Source organism: Penicillium argentinense, assembly GCF_028826775.1.
Source record: "Penicillium argentinense strain IBT 30761 chromosome Unknown utg000001l_segment0_segment0, whole genome shotgun sequence".
NCBI lineage: Eukaryota > Fungi > Ascomycota > Eurotiomycetes > Eurotiales > Aspergillaceae > Penicillium > Penicillium argentinense.
In genome coordinates, this window is record NW_026622660.1 from 667,082 (window position 1) to 683,899 (window position 16,818).

General features: G+C 48.5%; 5 protein-coding genes across 5 annotated transcripts; 2 read left to right on the forward strand and 3 right to left on the reverse strand.

Annotated features, from left to right (window-relative positions):
• Window positions 1–88: 88 nt before the first annotated feature.
• N7532_000201 (cell wall mannoprotein 1 family protein) lies at window positions 89–675 on the reverse strand (the record flags this gene model as incomplete). Its single annotated transcript, XM_056612705.1, has 2 exons — window positions 89–280; window positions 346–675. The coding sequence occupies 2 exons, from the start codon at window positions 673–675 to the stop codon at window positions 89–91; spliced, it is 522 nt and encodes a 173-aa protein (XP_056479929.1).
• Window positions 676–1,591: 916 nt separating this feature from the next.
• Window positions 1,592–9,636, forward strand: N7532_000202 (Fum1p; the record flags this gene model as incomplete). Its single annotated transcript, XM_056612706.1, has 11 exons — window positions 1,592–2,286; window positions 2,337–2,850; window positions 2,900–3,584; window positions 3,638–4,081; window positions 4,145–6,306; window positions 6,360–6,482; window positions 6,546–7,403; window positions 7,452–7,733; window positions 7,788–7,862; window positions 7,917–8,735; window positions 8,800–9,636. 11 exons carry the CDS (start codon window positions 1,592–1,594, stop codon window positions 9,634–9,636), a joined length of 7,494 nt encoding a protein of 2,497 aa, XP_056479930.1.
• Window positions 9,637–11,130: 1,494 nt separating this feature from the next.
• Window positions 11,131–11,481, forward strand: N7532_000203 (uncharacterized protein; the record flags this gene model as incomplete). The annotated part of the gene is made up of 1 exon (XM_056612707.1): window positions 11,131–11,481. The coding sequence occupies one exon, from the start codon at window positions 11,131–11,133 to the stop codon at window positions 11,479–11,481; it is 351 nt and encodes a 116-aa protein (XP_056479931.1).
• Window positions 11,482–11,548: 67 nt separating this feature from the next.
• On the reverse strand, window positions 11,549–12,763 carry N7532_000204 (male sterility protein-domain-containing protein; the record flags this gene model as incomplete). Its single annotated transcript, XM_056612708.1, has 1 exon — window positions 11,549–12,763. The coding sequence occupies one exon, from the start codon at window positions 12,761–12,763 to the stop codon at window positions 11,549–11,551; it is 1,215 nt and encodes a 404-aa protein (XP_056479932.1).
• Window positions 12,764–15,410: 2,647 nt separating this feature from the next.
• N7532_000205 (catalase family peroxidase) lies at window positions 15,411–16,390 on the reverse strand (the record flags this gene model as incomplete). The annotated part of the gene is made up of 2 exons (XM_056612709.1): window positions 15,411–16,240; window positions 16,294–16,390. The coding sequence occupies 2 exons, from the start codon at window positions 16,388–16,390 to the stop codon at window positions 15,411–15,413; spliced, it is 927 nt and encodes a 308-aa protein (XP_056479933.1).
• Window positions 16,391–16,818: the final 428 nt, after the last annotated feature.

A 16,818-nucleotide genomic window follows, 5' to 3' on the forward strand; every position in this document is an offset into this window, starting at 1 on the left:
CCAGCGAACCGATAAGGGAGATGCTTGCCCCTTGCAGGGCTACCGTACATAACTGTGTAACATCGGTTTGTAATACATCATGACTGATCTATCCCTGGTAAGAATCCAAGGTTTTCTTGAACTCTATGTCAACCTGGTGCATGGTAGGCTCAAGCATGCGGCTGTGGTTGCTCGACAATTGACTGTGCATGGCTTCCTCGACGCGAGTCTTCTCGTTGTACAGATTGCTGACCATACCCTGCGTCAAGTACGCAAAGCCGGACCTTCTCACTTCGGGTGCCTAGTAACCATAAGTTAGTTTGATTTCCTAAGAATTTCAACATGAGAGTATTTTGTAGACCATACCTTTTCTTGGCCAGCTTGCAATGTCGCGAGCAGCACTGGATAAAATTCATTGTATGCATCCATGGTCTTGTCACCATCCTCATCAGAGAATGGATCGGAGCTCCCGATGTGCTTTCGCGTCATTTCAGCAGCAGCATGGGCGCTGTAAATGGCATTTGCAACCCTTAGAGCGCTAGGAATTCCGCCGTTGAAGTTTTCGATAGCGCGTTTGACGACCCTGGTCTTGTGGGTGATCTCCTGTATGTCCGACACGGTCTGATCGATGTTTGCAATAGCCAGAACATTCGTGACTGCCAAAGCGGCGACGGCGAGGACTCGGGTGACAAGCATAGTGAAGAGGAATAGCTCCAACAGTATCGCAAAACTTGGATGTGCCGAGTAGGATATAACGAATTTGGATGAAAACGAGCGGCGAGGTTCCGGGATTCAAAAGTCTGTAAGATCCGGCGAGCACTTATTCGTGCCTTTGACTAATTTCTCACGCGTATCTAGGGGTAAATAAATAAATCTCGGCAGGAATTCCATCGTCGCTAGGGGCGGGACGATCCTTCTCGTCAATGATTGAATGATTCATGTTCGAAGCTTAACATGCACAGGGAACTAGGGCTTGATTGTTACCCGTTTAATTAGAAGTTGGAAGAAGCTAAAAAATGGTTCGAGACTTGCGTGTCGCGTAGCGCCGCGCATAGTTGCCTGCAAGAAGGAAGGGTTGGAAAACAATAATTCCAAAGCTGTGGGAGACGTTCGTATATGCGGACAATAAATCGACGAAGGCCTTTCCGGAAATGATCTATCAGAGAGAGCCAGGGAATAAAAAAAGGAAGGACGTGAAAAGGAGGGCGGTTGATGCCTCAGGCAGCCAACGAGCAAACAGGCTATTGACACATGTCAGCTGTACCTTTCAATATATTAGATAGGCCTGCATGAATATCTACCAACAGAGGTCCAGCCGTCTTTTTTGAGACCTCTCGCAGTCATTTCATTGGTCGAAGGTGTGATGTATCATACCAAAGCCTTGGGGCCGGATGGCCGGGTGGATCGCCCAGTTCAGCTCTCTTGACCGACCCCCTTGCGTGAACCTGTCCATCGCGTCGAATGCTTCTGCAGCCATGATAATAGTGGCTTCCCCACATCCCTAAGATGTCGACGTCTGTGCAAATAATCACTGCTTGATCAGGGGTAAAGACTGGGCCCTACTAGAACACCGCCAACCGTCTGCTTTGATCAAGCCGAAACGAGCACCAAGATGGCCTCACTACGACTGGATCAGATTGAAGAAGCCAATTCCCTTGAGCAAATCATGGGAATGAACCAAATATCCGCGAAGCTCGGTACTGCTAGTGGGCAGCCACCTACCGAATCCGTGAACCATATTTCACTCTGCAGAGATGACGAGCTTCACCAACCTGAGATCGGGGGTCAAGAACAATACGCAAACCCCGAAATAGGAAACTTTCCAGCGATTGCAATCTGTGGCATGGCCCTCCGACTACCGGGTGGTGTAAGTTCACCTGACGAGTTTTGGAAATTCTTGATTGAGAAGCGAAATGGACTGTGTGAGGTTCCAGAAAATCGGTACAATATAGAGTCATTCTACAATGAATCCAAGCCTCATTCTGTCAGAACGCGACGAGGTTATTTCCTCCAAGAAGACCCTGCATGCTTTGATACAGACTTCTTTTCCATCACGCCAGCAGAGGCCGCGCGAATGGACCCCCAGCAGCGACAGCTACTTGAAATTGTGTGGGAATGTCTCGAGAGTGCTGGAGAAACGAAATGGCGAGGCAAGGAGGTTGGCTGCTTTGTTGGAGTATATGGAGAAGACTGGCTGGACTTGGCCAGCAAGGATCCCCAAAACGTGGATCGTTATCATGTCCTCGGAACTGGCCAATTTGCACTGTCCAATCGAGTTTCATACGAATATGACTTCCAGGGTCCGAGGTACGTTTCCTTTACGCTTCTTGTGATCATCTCTAATGTTCCAATCGCAGCATGACCCTGCAGACCGGATGTTCGTCATCCCTGGTTGGCCTCCACGAAGCCTGTCAGGCACTGTACTCGGGGGAGTGCTCATCGGCCATCGTTGCAGGTACCAATCTCATTTTTGCTCCCACCATGACAACGACAATGTCTGAGAACATGGTTTTGTCTCCGAGTGGCATGTGTAGGACATTCGATGCGAAGGCCGACGGCTATGGCCGAGGGGAAGCAATTAATGCAATTTATATCAAACGACTCGACGATGCAATCAGAAGTAACGATCCGATCCGAGCGGTTATTCGAGCTACGTCAACAAATTGCGACGGTAAAACCCCAAGCATCACTACGCCGGGATCGTTATCTCAGGAGCGCCTGGTCAGAAAAGCGTACAAGAAAGCGCGCATTGAAAACATCTCACTGACGGCGTTTTTCGAATGTCATGGTACGGGAACGACTATCGGTGACACAGCCGAAACCTCTGTCGTTGCAAAATTGTTCAAAAACAATGGAACAGTGATTGGATCAGTGAGTTAGTGAACATCTCCGGTCTGTGAATACTCTCTAACTGTCTCAGGTAAAACCAAATGTGGGCCATTCCGAAGGCGCCTCGGGCATAACCTCAGTCATCAAAACTGTGCTCGCGTTAGAAACCAAACAAATACCTCCGAACATCTTCTTTGACACTCCAAATCCGAAAATTCCGTTTGACGAGGCCAAGCTTGAAGTCCCGACATCAGTTCTGCCATGGCCAACAGATCGTTTGCAGAGGGCAAGTGTCAATTGTTTTGGGATTGGTGGAGCAAACGCTCATGTCGTCCTGGACTCCAAAGAGAGCTATTTTGAAAGCCACAGACGAAATCATAGTGCGAAAATTTCGCAGCCCGAGGGCGCGCGCCTTCTTGTTGTATCTGCGAAATGTGCCGAATCTCTTCAGCAACGAATTAAAGACATATCTCACTATGCCAACGACAACCCCGATACCCTTCATGATCTAGCTTATACACTTAGTGTACGACGTGAGCATTTACTGCATCGGGCATTTGCTGTGGCATCACCCGGCAAGCCAGTTGACCCAGGCTCTTTCCAAAAAGGCCAAAAAACATCCACGAAGCTCACATTTGTCTTCACTGGCCAAGGGGCTCAATGGGCGGGAATGGGCAAGGATCTAATTGAGACTTTTAAGTCTTTCCGCGAAGATATTGAAAAGCTGGACAGCTCGTTGCAAGAACTGGAGAATCCTCCTTCGTGGAGCCTACAGGGTGAAGTTCAACTACCAGGGTCAAATGAATGTCTTTACTAACACATGGTTCAGAGGAGCTCATGAACCCGAACTGCCGCGTCAATAAGTCCACTCTATCTCAGCCTCTGTGCACAGCTCTGCAAATCGGACTTGTTAACCTGCTTCGAAGCATGGGGGTTCAACCGGACTCCGTTGTTGGTCATTCCAGCGGTGAGATTACTGCAGCATATGCAGCCGGGGCGATAACCGCAAAATCCGCAATGGCGGTTGCCTACTACCGTGGAATCGCAACCGAATCAATGGATGGCAAGGGTGCGATGTTAGCTGTCGGTGTCGGACGCAGCGAGATCACCCCTTATCTCAGTGATTCTGTCGTTGTTGCCTGCGAAAACAGCCCCCAAAGCGTGACACTGTCCGGGGATATTGATGCCATTCATGAAATCAGTGGACGGATAAAAGAAGACCTACCGGAGACACTGTGCCGGCTACTCCGTGTCAAGACTGCCTATCACTCGCGTAAGTCTATATACCTTCTGTGTACCTCTTTCAGTTTGAGCTGAAATCTAATGCATGCTTCAGACCATATGCTCGATCCAGGGAAGATATATGAAAATCAGATCGCCGGCTACATTGAACTGCAGACGGAAATGCTACCCTTTTTCTCATCTGTGACCTCGGAAACCATAAGCAGCCCGAGTCAACTGGGTGCTTCATACTGGCGACGAAATTTGCAGTCCCCGGTTCTCTTCAACGATGCGATCAGATTGATACTCGATGGATCCAATTCCAGGCACAGCTTTGTTGAGATTGGACCACACTCTGCCTTAGCTGGTCCACTCCGGCAAATCTTCAAATCGTTATCTTTGAAAACAGATCCTGTTTACATTCCAACAATGATTCGCCACGCTGAAGACTCAAGGTCTCAAATTCTTCACACAATTGGGTGCAATCACCTATGCGGCATGGATGTTAAATGGGACGTTGTCAGCGGGGTTGGGGAGACACTTTCCAGTTTGCCTTCGTATGCATGGCAGCACCCGACACGCCACTGGCATGAAAGCCGCCTCGCAACTGCATGGAGGCAGAGAAAATCAGCACACCATGAAATCCTGGGTGCCAGGATAGCAGAATCCTCGGACCTTGAGCCTTCGTGGAGAAATATTCTTCATCTCGAAGATGTGCCCTGGATATGGGATCATGTTCTGCAAGGGAACGTGGTTTTTCCGGCAGCAGCGTACGTTGCGATGGCAGGAGAAGCAGTACGGCAACTGCACGCTGACGTGGAAGATTACTCCATCAAGAATCTCGTGTTGAAATCCCCACTTCTGTTGAAGGATGATCAGGCTACTGAAATTATTACCAGTTTCAGGCCTGTGAAAGTTACAGACCTTGTCGACTCGGACTGGTACAATTTCACCATAACGGCGCATGACGGTGTTGGTTGGACGAAGCAGTGCCAAGGACAAGTCCGGCCTCATTTCGATTATGCCCCGTCCCCTAAGGATATCAAGAAGCGAATTCGGTCTGTTGAAACCCAACAGTGGTACCGGGCGCTAGACAAGCGTGGCCTGAACTATGGACAGTCTTTCCGAGGGCTAGATTCAATCGCCGCCGATCCAGTGAAACTGGAAGCAGATGCGATTGTCACAAACAAAATTGAAAATTGCTCAAGCAGATATGCCCTCCATCCAACTGTCATCGATCAATGCCTGCAGCTCATGAGTGTTGCTCTGACAAATGGTGTCTCACGCCGGATCGATCGACTTGCTATACCTGCGGCAATAGGACAGCTTTACGTTGCAGGTAACGCAACAGAGATGCCACTCGAGAGCCAGATGACCCACAGCTCAATCGGTTCGTTGCTTGGAAGCTCAACCTTGAGGGCAAACGATGGAAAGCTTCTGTTATCTCTTGACCAAGCTGCATTTTTCAGTGTGCAAGATCAGATTGCAAAGGACCCCATTCCGTTGATGTCTCAAATAAAGTGGTCTCCCGCGATCGACTTGACTCCACCTGAGCTTTGGGTTACTAAGCCCCATGCAGCTGGAGAGGTTCTTGAAATGTCAAAGGATGCTGCACGAATCGCTCTCCTATACGTCCTCGAGACAGCTGAGAAAATTGATTATTCAACTTCAAACGAGCCGCACATGATCCGATACAGAGACTGGATAGCTACCACGGCCTCCAGGGTACGAACTGGATACTACCACAACTGTCCCGAGTGGTTAGAACTGGTAGCGTTGAGTTCTGAGGCTAGACAGTCCAAGATTCTTGAAATTTGTGCGACATGGGACCACAAGGATGGCTTCTCCGGCTTGTCTGCAGCTTCCCAGGCTGTTTTTGAGAATTATTCGGAGTTTGTACCTGGCAAAAGATCTGCGCTGGATGTCCTGATGGATGATAACAGGCTGGAGAGGCTGTATGCAGGTATCGGCACTACAAATTTTTGGGAATACCCTCTGCAACTTCTCGGACATGCAAACCCACGAATGCGCATCCTCGAGATCGGCGCTGGAACCGGAGCTGCCACAAAACAAGTGTTGCAAAATCTCAAAACACCCGAGGGTGTACGTTTGTATTCCAAATATGTTTTCACGGATATTTCACCGGGCTTCACGGTTGCGGCTCAGGAGAAGTTTAATGCCGATCATCAACTTGAATTCATGGTTCTTGACATCTCTCGCGACCCCGAAGAGCAAGGATTTGAGCCACATACATTTGATCTTGTTATTGCCTCAAATGTGAGTTCGTAATATTAGTGCCGCTAACTTTTGTACTGCTGACCAAGAACTAGGTTCTTCATGCGACTCCGGTGCTCAGAGACACTCTCCAGAACGTGAATAAATTACTTTCGCCCAATGGAAAACTGCTTCTGAACGAGCTGAATCCTGAGAGTTTGATCATTGACTATACCATGGTAAATGAGCCCCTGAGCTCAAAGTACACTGAAAGTGCCCCTGCCTTACTGACAGGTTTGCAGGGTGTTCTCCCCGGATGGTGGATTGGTAAAGACGACAATCGACATGACAGACCTTATATTTCACCCGACAGGTGGGATTCTGAGCTACGAGCAGCTGGATTCACAGGAAGCGACGCATACAGCTACGATATCGAGCCACCATTTCAGTTCAGCTTCAACATGCTATCTAGTGTTTCTACACAGTCGAACGCTCAGGGGATTGTCCTTGTAGGAGACAGCACCAGCTGCTTCTGGGCCAGTGAGGTTGAAGCTAAATTTCTTGAAGAAGGCTACGACGTATCCTGGAGTACACTAGACGAAGAACCTCCCCGTGGAAAAGGAATTGTCTTCATGCTTGACCTGGACGGCCCCTTTCTGTATGATCTCAAGGAGGACGGATTTTTGCGACTGCAACACTACATTCTCAATGCCAAATGTCGGAGCATCTGGGTCACTCGTTCCGCACAGTTTAGCTGCAAAGATCCGCGCTATGGACTAATCTTCGGGTTTGCTCGAACGCTCAGAAAGGAGATCGGCATCGATTTGTCCATTTTCGAGACAGATGTATTTGACCGGGCTGCGGCCGCCTCACTATGCAAAGTCCTCGAAAAAATTCATACATCTCGAACAGCGGATGACATGGACCCTGAGTACGAATTCTCTTATCATAACGAGGCCGTTCATGTTGGGAGATGCCAATGGGCTGCTCCCAATAAGACCCAAGACAGTCTGGTGGATTCCAGTGAGGACAGGGTGATAAAGCTTGATATCAGCACGTACGGTATCCTTGATACTCTGCAGTGGTGTGCTATCCCATTGCCTGACCTCCGAGATGATGAGATTGAGATTGATGTGCAATATATTGGATTGAATTTCAGGGTATGTCATCTTCCAGAGAGGATATCGTCTCTTCTAACTATTCTTAAGGATATTCTGATCGCCATGGGCCTTGTTGGGAACAAAACCGAAATTGGCTTAGAGGGGAGTGGGACTATCCGTCGTGTCGGATGCAATGTTACTGATCTCAAACCCGGGGACAAGGTGATGGCATTTTATCCCGGCATGCTGCAATCCCGAATCACTTCACACCCTGATCGGTGCTGCAAAATCCCAGATGGCCTTTCCCTTGAAGAAGCTGCTACCATGACAACTGTCTATCTCACAGCCATCTACTCGTTGATCGAACTTGGCTCACTGAAGAAAGGACAGGTAAGGAAGCACCATTCAAGCCCTTCCTTATGTGTAGCTAACACCTTTTGTCAGACCGTTCTCATTCACTCGGCATGTGGTGGTGTCGGTATCGCGTCCATACAGATATGCAAGATGATAGGTGCAGAGGTTAGTCATCTCTCTATGTTTGTCTGGACTACGAGATTAATTGTCTGGATCTAGGTATTTACGACAGTTGGGACGGAAGAAAAAGTTCAATTCCTGATGAGCGAGTTTGGCATCCCCCGAAATCGAATCTTCAACTCCAGAAGCAAAGAATTCTTGACAGATATTTTGCGCGAGACAAATGGTCGCGGAGTCGATATTGTCCTCAACTCTCTGGCCGGTGATCTACTTCATGCATCATGGGAATGCGTCGCTCCTCGCGGGAAGATGTTCGAGCTTGGCAAAAGAGATTTCTTGACAAATGGGACACTCAGCATGGCTCCGTTCGGTAAGAACAGGTCATTTTTCGGGGTCGACCTTCTGTCCCTGGCTCTCGAGTGTCCCGAAGTACTGCAGGAAGTCTTTTCAAAAACTATGCTATTGAACCGTGAAGCGAAAGTTCAGCCGATTCGACCTGTGACTAAATTTTCAGCCGATCGAATTCAGGAAGCCTTCAGATACATGCAGCAGGGTGTCCATATGGGCAAGGTTTTGATCGAAATGCCAAATTACTCTGACGATCTATCCTTCGTGCGCGATGAGCTCAAGCTTGAGTTCTCATCGCAGAGGTCTTACCTTTTGGTGGGAGGACTAGGAGGACTCGGACGCGCTATCTCGACTTGGATGATTGAGAATGGTGCTCGCCAGTTGGTCTATCTCTCACGCTCCGCTGGAAATTCTGAAGAAGATAAAGTGTTCTTGACGGATCTTGAAATGCAAGGTTGCGAGGCAATATGTGTGTCTGGCGATGTGTCGCAGCTCGATGACGTCCAAAGGGCCGTGGCAAAGTGTACGAGGCCACTAGCAGGGGTTATCCAAATGTCGATGAATCTCAATGTAAGAATACCACTCGACAACACTGCTCTTATCTGCAATGGCTAATGCTCTGATGGTATTTTAGGATCGGACCTTCAGCAAGATGACCTTTGACGAATGGGCTCTTTCGCTGTCCCCGAAAGTCGAGGGAACATTCAATCTGCATGACGCTGTTCAGGGAATCGATCTGGACTTCTTCGTTGTTCTGAGTTCACTCTGCGGAGCCTGTGGCAATATAGGACAAGCCAACTATGCCGCTGCCAATACCTTCCTTGACGCATTCACTGCCTTTCGCCGAGAGCTAGGGTTGCCATGTTCGGCACTTGCCCTTGGGCCAGTTGAAGATGTTGGTCTTGTCAGCCGCAACCCTAAAATCCTTCAAAGTGTTCGAGCAGGTGCTTCACGCCTGCTCAGTGAAGGCGAGGTAATCGAGGGCATGGAACTTGCCATTCGTCAATCCCGGGCAGAATTCTCCAGTCCTATCATTGTGGGACTGAACAACACAAAGCCCACCTCACACCCCGATGTACGAACCCCTTGGGGTCGCGACATACGATATGGTCTGTACTACAATCTCGAATCGAAGCTCAACACGCGAACGGAAGCTTCGAGCGACCGTTTGAAAGGGCTTCTTCTCAAGATAGAGCATGATCCATCTCTTCTAGATGAGGTCGACACTCAGAACTTCATCCGCAGGGAGCTCGGAAAACTCATTACTCAACACATGACGAACGCGGAGGATTTGGACGATGAGCAAACTGCCAAGATTGTCGTTGACTCGCTCATGTCGATTGAAATTCGAGGTTGGGCGCGTCGCAATTTGGGTTTAGAGATTAGCTTGGCAGAAATCACGAAGGCCGGCACTGTAGGCAACCTTGGAACTGTGGTGATCGAGCATCTACGTGCCAAGTACTGCGAGTGATTGTTTTGGACTTTTCTGTTGCTCTTGGGGTATATGTAATTTCGGAATACGTTGACACGTCAAGCCTCAGGCACAAGCGTACGTGACAGCGCATCGGTTGTATAAATAGCGGAACCTCTCCAAATTCATCCACCCATCATCATTCATTGCCTCGTCCCTCGCCGTCAAGAGACAAAGGAGCCCAAAGCGAGAAAAACATGGTCATTCGTGATCAGCGACCACTTTGAAGGCAACGGTCGAGAAAAGCTAGACTAGATTGCTCTTTCTCAGCCCAACTTTGATCGCTCTTTGGGGCTGCGGGTCGATGGGTAGATTGCGGCTTCACTCGGTGCAGTCAAAATGTACGGCAATACTTTCCCTCGGACAATACCAGGCAGAATTAGGCAAAATACTCTAAATGAGCAGTCGCCTAGGCTCTATCTACTTCCTGAGAGAAGGCGAAACTGGTGGTGGCCCAAACACTGTTAGAAACCGGGCTTTGCAATATTGATGTCTCACATAAAGAGAAGACACCACTGTTTCTAGCCGTCAGCGCGCCCGGCTCAGCACTCGTCAAACGTCTCTTTTAGCACGGTGCAGATGCCTTGAAGTCAAAATCCAATCAAACCGACAGGGGACCGCCCAACTTTCTGCCTCTTCACGGCCCGGTGATTACTCCACAGCGTCGCCAACAGCCGGGGGATGCGTCTCGGGTCAAGAAAGTTATTCAGCTGCTTGACGCTGGTTCCGACATCAATATCCAGATAGAAACGGTTGATGCGACCGGTGAAGATCTTGACATCCCGGTGATAGTATTCTGCACCGATTGGCTCGGGGTGAGCATTGGTGGCACGAAGGAGCTATCAAATACTTGCTTCAGCACGGTCCCGATCCGAATACCTGCAATTCCCCAAGAGAAAACGCCACTCTTTTACGCTGTGTTGAGAGGAGAGCTCGGTGGCTACAGACAGTTGGAAATTGTGAACATTCTTGCAGCAATATGTGGATTTACACCTCTTGCTGCGTCCATACATAGCAAGTCTATTTTTCCACTCTTGATTGACCATGGCGCACATCCATCAACCGAGCATCCCATGGAACTATTTGGCGCGCTTGTCAACTTCAGCCCCGAAGTAGTATCTGCTCTTCTAGAGATGGACCCTGACGTCTACACCACGAGTTTGTCTAGCACACAACCGCGTTGATATGCTCACAGAATGGCAAAGAAACCCGTACCTAAGACGTTTATTCTGCATCCGCTTCATTACATTTCCATGAAGTACTTCAACGAATTCAACAGTCGCGACAACGCGATCCACATGATCCACCGCCTGCTATCCCACGGAGCCGATCCTTTCTAGTTTTGCCATACGGATAAGTTCATCCTGCGTAACATTTTCTCAAATGGTGGTATCGTTCAGCCATGGCTGGAGATGCCGAATGTTGATATGGAGCGTGGCGATCCAGCAGGGCGCAACTTGCTTCTTTCCTCTGCACGTTGAAGCGTTCGCGGATATGCCTCCATCGTCCCTTCCTTCCCGTTCCGTGGTGGTGGTGTTTCCTCATGTGTGGGAGGAAGGCGTCATCAAGCGTGCAATGGCGCTTTATGAGAAAGGGGCGGATCTGACCGCGGTGGACAACAATTCTGGATGGACCGTTTTCCATCATATCGCTGGCTGCCAGCCTTCCAACAAATTTGCGGAACCTGGGTACCGAAGAACAGCAAACGTATTTACGGAAAAGGTTCCTGATCTGGCCGTGGCTGCAAACAAGGATGGAAAGACACCACTCGCTATCGCGACGGAGCAGAATACCAAGTGGGCCATGGATGTATTCGGAGCCCCTGAAGATATTATGCAAGAGTAGTACATTGTTTTTAACATTCAAGATGACAAATTTTTCTACTGAGAAATACATTTCATTTACCCAATTCTCACGTCTGCTTCAGGCTATCAATCCACTTCTCCACATTTCGCGCCCGCTTTGCAATCCTCCGCTGAAAGAAAACCTCAAAGTCATGCCCCGGAAGGGCCAGACCGATAGGTCCCTCCATAGACTTGAAAGGCTTCGATCGCTCGCAATCGATCTGCCAATCCCGGCATATATGCTGAATCATATCATTTGCCTGGTTTGCAAAATGAACATTTTTCTCCACTCGGATCCTACCAGCCTTCTCGACCAGTGAAGGAGGCGCATATTTCTGAATCTGATTCATGTATTCACCAAAAGTCACAGGTACATATAGCTGAGAGCCAGCCTGCACGATTCCGATTGTGCCAATTGCCAGATGAAGTAGACAGACATTTGCGACGATATCGACCGGAATCTCGTCGACGATGATATCTTGAGGCAATGTAGCCAGATCCTCAAACTTCCGACGTTCGCTCGCTTCGAATAGAAGTTCGAAGAAAGTGTGTAGAGGGATTGCACCGTCCGGCCCATAAAATGGACAAGGGTCCTTGATAGCCGGTCCGATATTCGTTGGACGAACGATCAATACTGGAAAAGGCGTATCAAGGCTTAATAATATCTGCTCAGCCAGATACTTCGACTGCCCATAAGGGGCGATGAATTGTTTCGTGTATGGGGACTTCCCAGTGCTCAGAACCTCCTCGAGTTGTTTTTCCGGGGGGTCTTCATCGGGTGACAGATTTTCGGCATCCTCTAATACTGTCCCACCAGGCAAGAAACTCTTACTCGAGATAGTTGAGATATGCAAAAAGGCTTTCAGTTTCTGGAAAGAAATTGACAAGCGAGCAAGATCGACAACGGGCACACAGTTATCCCTGATAGACTCGGGTAGATCCTGAAAGAGTGAAAAGTTTGCGGCCGAATGAATCACCACGGTGACTTCTTTCTGCAGTGCTTCTAGCTCTGCTGTGCCCAACCCTAGACTAGGGCGGGTAATATCTCCCACGAGACATTGGATCTTTCCAGTATCAAGGATGTCATCGATCTGTTCCGGCATGGAGGCTTCCCATTTGTTTATTGCATCACGCATTCCGCCGCGACACAAAACATATATCTTTTTCGTTGGCAGTTGAACGGCCAGCTTGTATAGCAGACATCCTCCCAGATTCCCGGTCGCTCCCGTTAGGAAGACTACCTGATCTTTATACCATTCGACGGAATTGTGGAGGGCTGTCATTGTTGATATTTTCTCAGGGAGCTTGCAAGTGTGAGTTGAGGAGATGTTTCATTTTGTGATTGAGGTGTGTCGACGCAAGGGGCTCCAAGTGTGCCGATCTTCCTCCATTTACGGCGGTCCCTTGCTTTCATTGCGGCAAGTGCAGTTGCACCTATCACATTGATTTTCATCCAATCTAACTAAATGCCAGTCAACGAAAACAATTCCAACATAAAATGACAGGGCAATCGACCAAACCATAGCTCTTGTCCATATATCAAATATAGGCAAGCAGGTCATATGCCATTTGAAGACTTGACAGGGGGCACGAAGCAACGTACCAGAAAAAGCAACGAAAAAAAGTAAAATGGAAGAGAAGAAAATATCTCTGCGTTTCTTTGATATTTTCATTCAGCTGAGCCAGGCCGATTGTGCATGGTCTATCTTCCAATCATCTAGATGTTGTTTCGCGCACTCCAAGATCGACTCATAGTCTAACCATCTATATCCTGCTGTTTGGAGTTGGTACCACATTTGATCAAAATGCGACACATGTCCGAGTGGCAATTTCGTGCGGCTTTATGAGGCGGTGTCTCAAGGAGAAGTAAATCTTTGGAGTCAATCAACGCGTTTGATTCGACCAAAATATCAACACCCTCTGACCAATCGCCCGCGGCCGCCTGATGTAATGATGTCACGTCCTCAACCATCTTTATATTAGGGTTGGCTCCACTTCTCAAGAGCAGCGTTAAGATCTCAGCTCGAAGAAACGTGGCGGTTCGAATTGAGTTTGCCTCTGACTTCTCTGGCTCATCTGGTCTCATTTGTGTCAGCATTCAGAAAATAACTTTATTTGTGATTCTGATTTGGATGGGAAGTGATTTACTTCGACTCTTCGATAGCCATATAGCAGAATATTTCTCTTGCGTATGCCGCAGCGACGGCTGCTGTGTACCCGTCCCTTTTATGCGAGTCATAATTATCGAAATTCCCCGAATAACCCAGGTATATGAAGTCAAGCATAGGACTCTATACTCTCGCGCTAATTGGTCTGGTTTCTGGGAATTCTTTGTAACCATCTCTCCGGAAGCTATCATGCCTTTGTGTACAACGATAGACGAATCTTCTCCGCCCTCATGTATTGATCGCTCAATCCGCCGACTTGCTTCACACCCAGCACCTTGACAAAACTCACCCTTCTTCTGGTGTTCGTAGTCCGATGCGTATAAGAGATCGTTCGCGGCTCCAGAAAACTCATAATCGTGTAGCCTCTGGTGGCTAGTGTTGATTCTTTTCAAGTTTCCACAAATCGGATCATCATCGACTAGCTGGCGATGCACATCTATCTGCCGTGTCGCTTTAAGAAGGGCTGTTATTGGACGTGCAAGAGACTCTGTGTTTGAATTGGCCTGTGGTCTGTCTTTCTTGGTACGCCGCCATCGATCCCTACCAAGAGACCAAATTCTGGTTTGGGAATGTCATCCTCATTTGAGTCACGACAGTATTGCAGGGCACATTAACGGGCCTGGAAGACCATCAATCGCGACATGATGGCCATTAATACCGCCTAAGTTGTCAATGTTTGCGTCGCTGTTCGGCTGTGGGAGACGTCCGTGCTGCTCATCCAGCATCTGCATTGATGCAACTTGCTCCACCACCAGTGGGCAGATCCATCCTACCTTGTAACTCTCGCGGCTAATCCTTATTTTCGACATATCTGGTCAAAGTTGTCGCAGCCTGCCTTTTCAATGACAGGGATGTTCAAGGGTCGAGGGAAACAGTCACGTTCCGTGAATTCTGCTGCCGGAAAAAGTAGATATCTTCGGTGGGATGGAACGAAGGGACGAAGATATTTTAAGAGTCGTCTGGTAAGTGCATATGGGTGTTAGAACGCAACACAGGGAGGAATTTGGGAGCCTCGCGGTCATGCTCTGCGCTTAAGAGCCTCCAGGGCGAGTGGTACAGCGCGAGTCTGGAAGATGAGGGGAAGCGATTGGACAATGAATCACAAACACGGGTCAAAATTGCGTTTTAGCAATGCGAGTAACGCAACTCGCATAACCCTTCCGCGTCATAGGCGATCGTGTGCCGTCAACAGGTACTCCGGCCCGATCTGAGCTGAGGAGACTGCATGTTATTAGCGAGATATGTTCGGGGTAAAACGTCCGGGAGGAAATGCCACTTACCACCGATTAATCATATAAGCGTCACCTAGTACAGTAGGACCTGATTTCGGTTCGTCTTACTGCATTCTTCCTTATGTTTCTGATGGTCGACGGGTTATAGTGCAGGCAGTGAGACTGAAGGAGCTCATCCTCTTTAAGCATAGAGTGAGCTTACATTACGTGATCATCTAGATCTTATCGCATATTTCATTCAGTAAGAGCCGAGTGAGACAGTCTCTGGTGTTGTGATGTGGGAGAAAAACAGAATTTAGCATCTTATTAGTCTCGCTGAGGTCCGCTGCTTTCGAATGCTTTGTGTTTGTCGGATGCGGTTGGCTGTGGTTGAAGATGTATTTAGTCGGGTAGTCATACCATCTGATCATTTGGAATGAAAATGTCTCATTCATCCTCTATACCATTTGAAAAAAAAGCAAGTTGAAGAACAGCGTTGGATACTTGATACCATTTATCGATATTCGATATTCGATACTCGTTGAAACAAACTAAGCAGCCCGCCGCTCCTGCCCACTAATCAAGTACAAAGCAGCCCGCACATCAACAAGCGGATCATCCGAAGGCTCAATCCCATCCACTCGAGGCACAGGATCATAAATAATCCTCTTCTGCTCATCTGCATTATCCTCCAAAATCTGCTCCAATGAGATATTCCCCAAAGTAACAATCTCCCGATCCTCAGGCCAGTGAACCGTACAATCATCAGTAACATCCCCCTCCTCCGCAACCTGGGCAACAAGATCAAATTCAACCGCCCCATCCTTCAAAGTAGCCTCCAGTTGATCAAAAAGATAATTTCCACTCTGTTCCTCAATCCTCTCCTCCCTTAAATGAGCCTTGCCTGCCCTCGGCAAAATGCGATACCGAATAAAAGTCCCCATACCATCTCCATTCACAAGCTTGAATGCATGAATACCAAAGTATTCTTCGGTCGCAAAGGAAACAGGGAACGGTTTCGGCGCCTGAATAAACGCCTTCGCAGCAGGATGAGTTTCTAGATGCTGCACAATAGTCCCATTCGCCAGCGCCGTGAAGAACGCCAATGCGTCGGGTCCATCCTTGGCCGGGAAGAAGGGTGTCGAGTGCGTGATGATGTCAGTGTGTACACGGCGGGGCGTCTCTTCGAGCATGAATCTGACAGCAAAGCCGTGGGGGTTTCCGTTCGGATTTGTGTCTCGGATATCTGGGATTCCAGTTGAGCTGGAGAAGCGGGCGATGATGGGAGTACTTGGGCGTTGAAGGTGCGGGGCCGTTGAGAGGGTTGAGGCGTTTGGGGTTGGTTCGAACGTTCCTTTGAGTAGGATGCCTTTTGCGTGGGCTTGGGTTGATTGTTATTTGTCTGTGGAGGTGGGGATTCGAAGTTCTGCGTACCGGGTCTGAAACTGGGATGGGAACCGAAGAATTTGTGGAAGACGTCAACGAGTTGACGAGCTGATTCGACGGTCTCTGGGTTGGATGGAAGAGGCATGTTGTCTTGCTAAGTGTAACTTGACCCTGGTATATAGAGGATATATATTTTTCTTTGAAGAACCCGAAGAACTGGAGCGGGATTTCAGGAATAAAGCTCGTCGCAACGGCATAATGCCTGATACTTATAATCTGGCCTCACGAAAATCGTAAACAACTTTCAAATGACATGCGTAGTAGGAAATTGATACGTTTACCAAAGTGTAGAGAGCTCGATATGCAAGTAAGCCGCCCTCAAAGGTCGCGCCGTGGGACAATTAAGCGGCTTACTTCACACCAAGCGTGATTGGTGGCCAGCATGTACCAATTCTTGGAAGCTCCGGAAAATCGGAGGCTAAATGGCAATGATGATGTGCTGAGTGGCAATGGGTAGAGGTACACAGAAAATTCAGGCAAATTTGGCGAGCGAATAAAAGAAACGATCGTTGG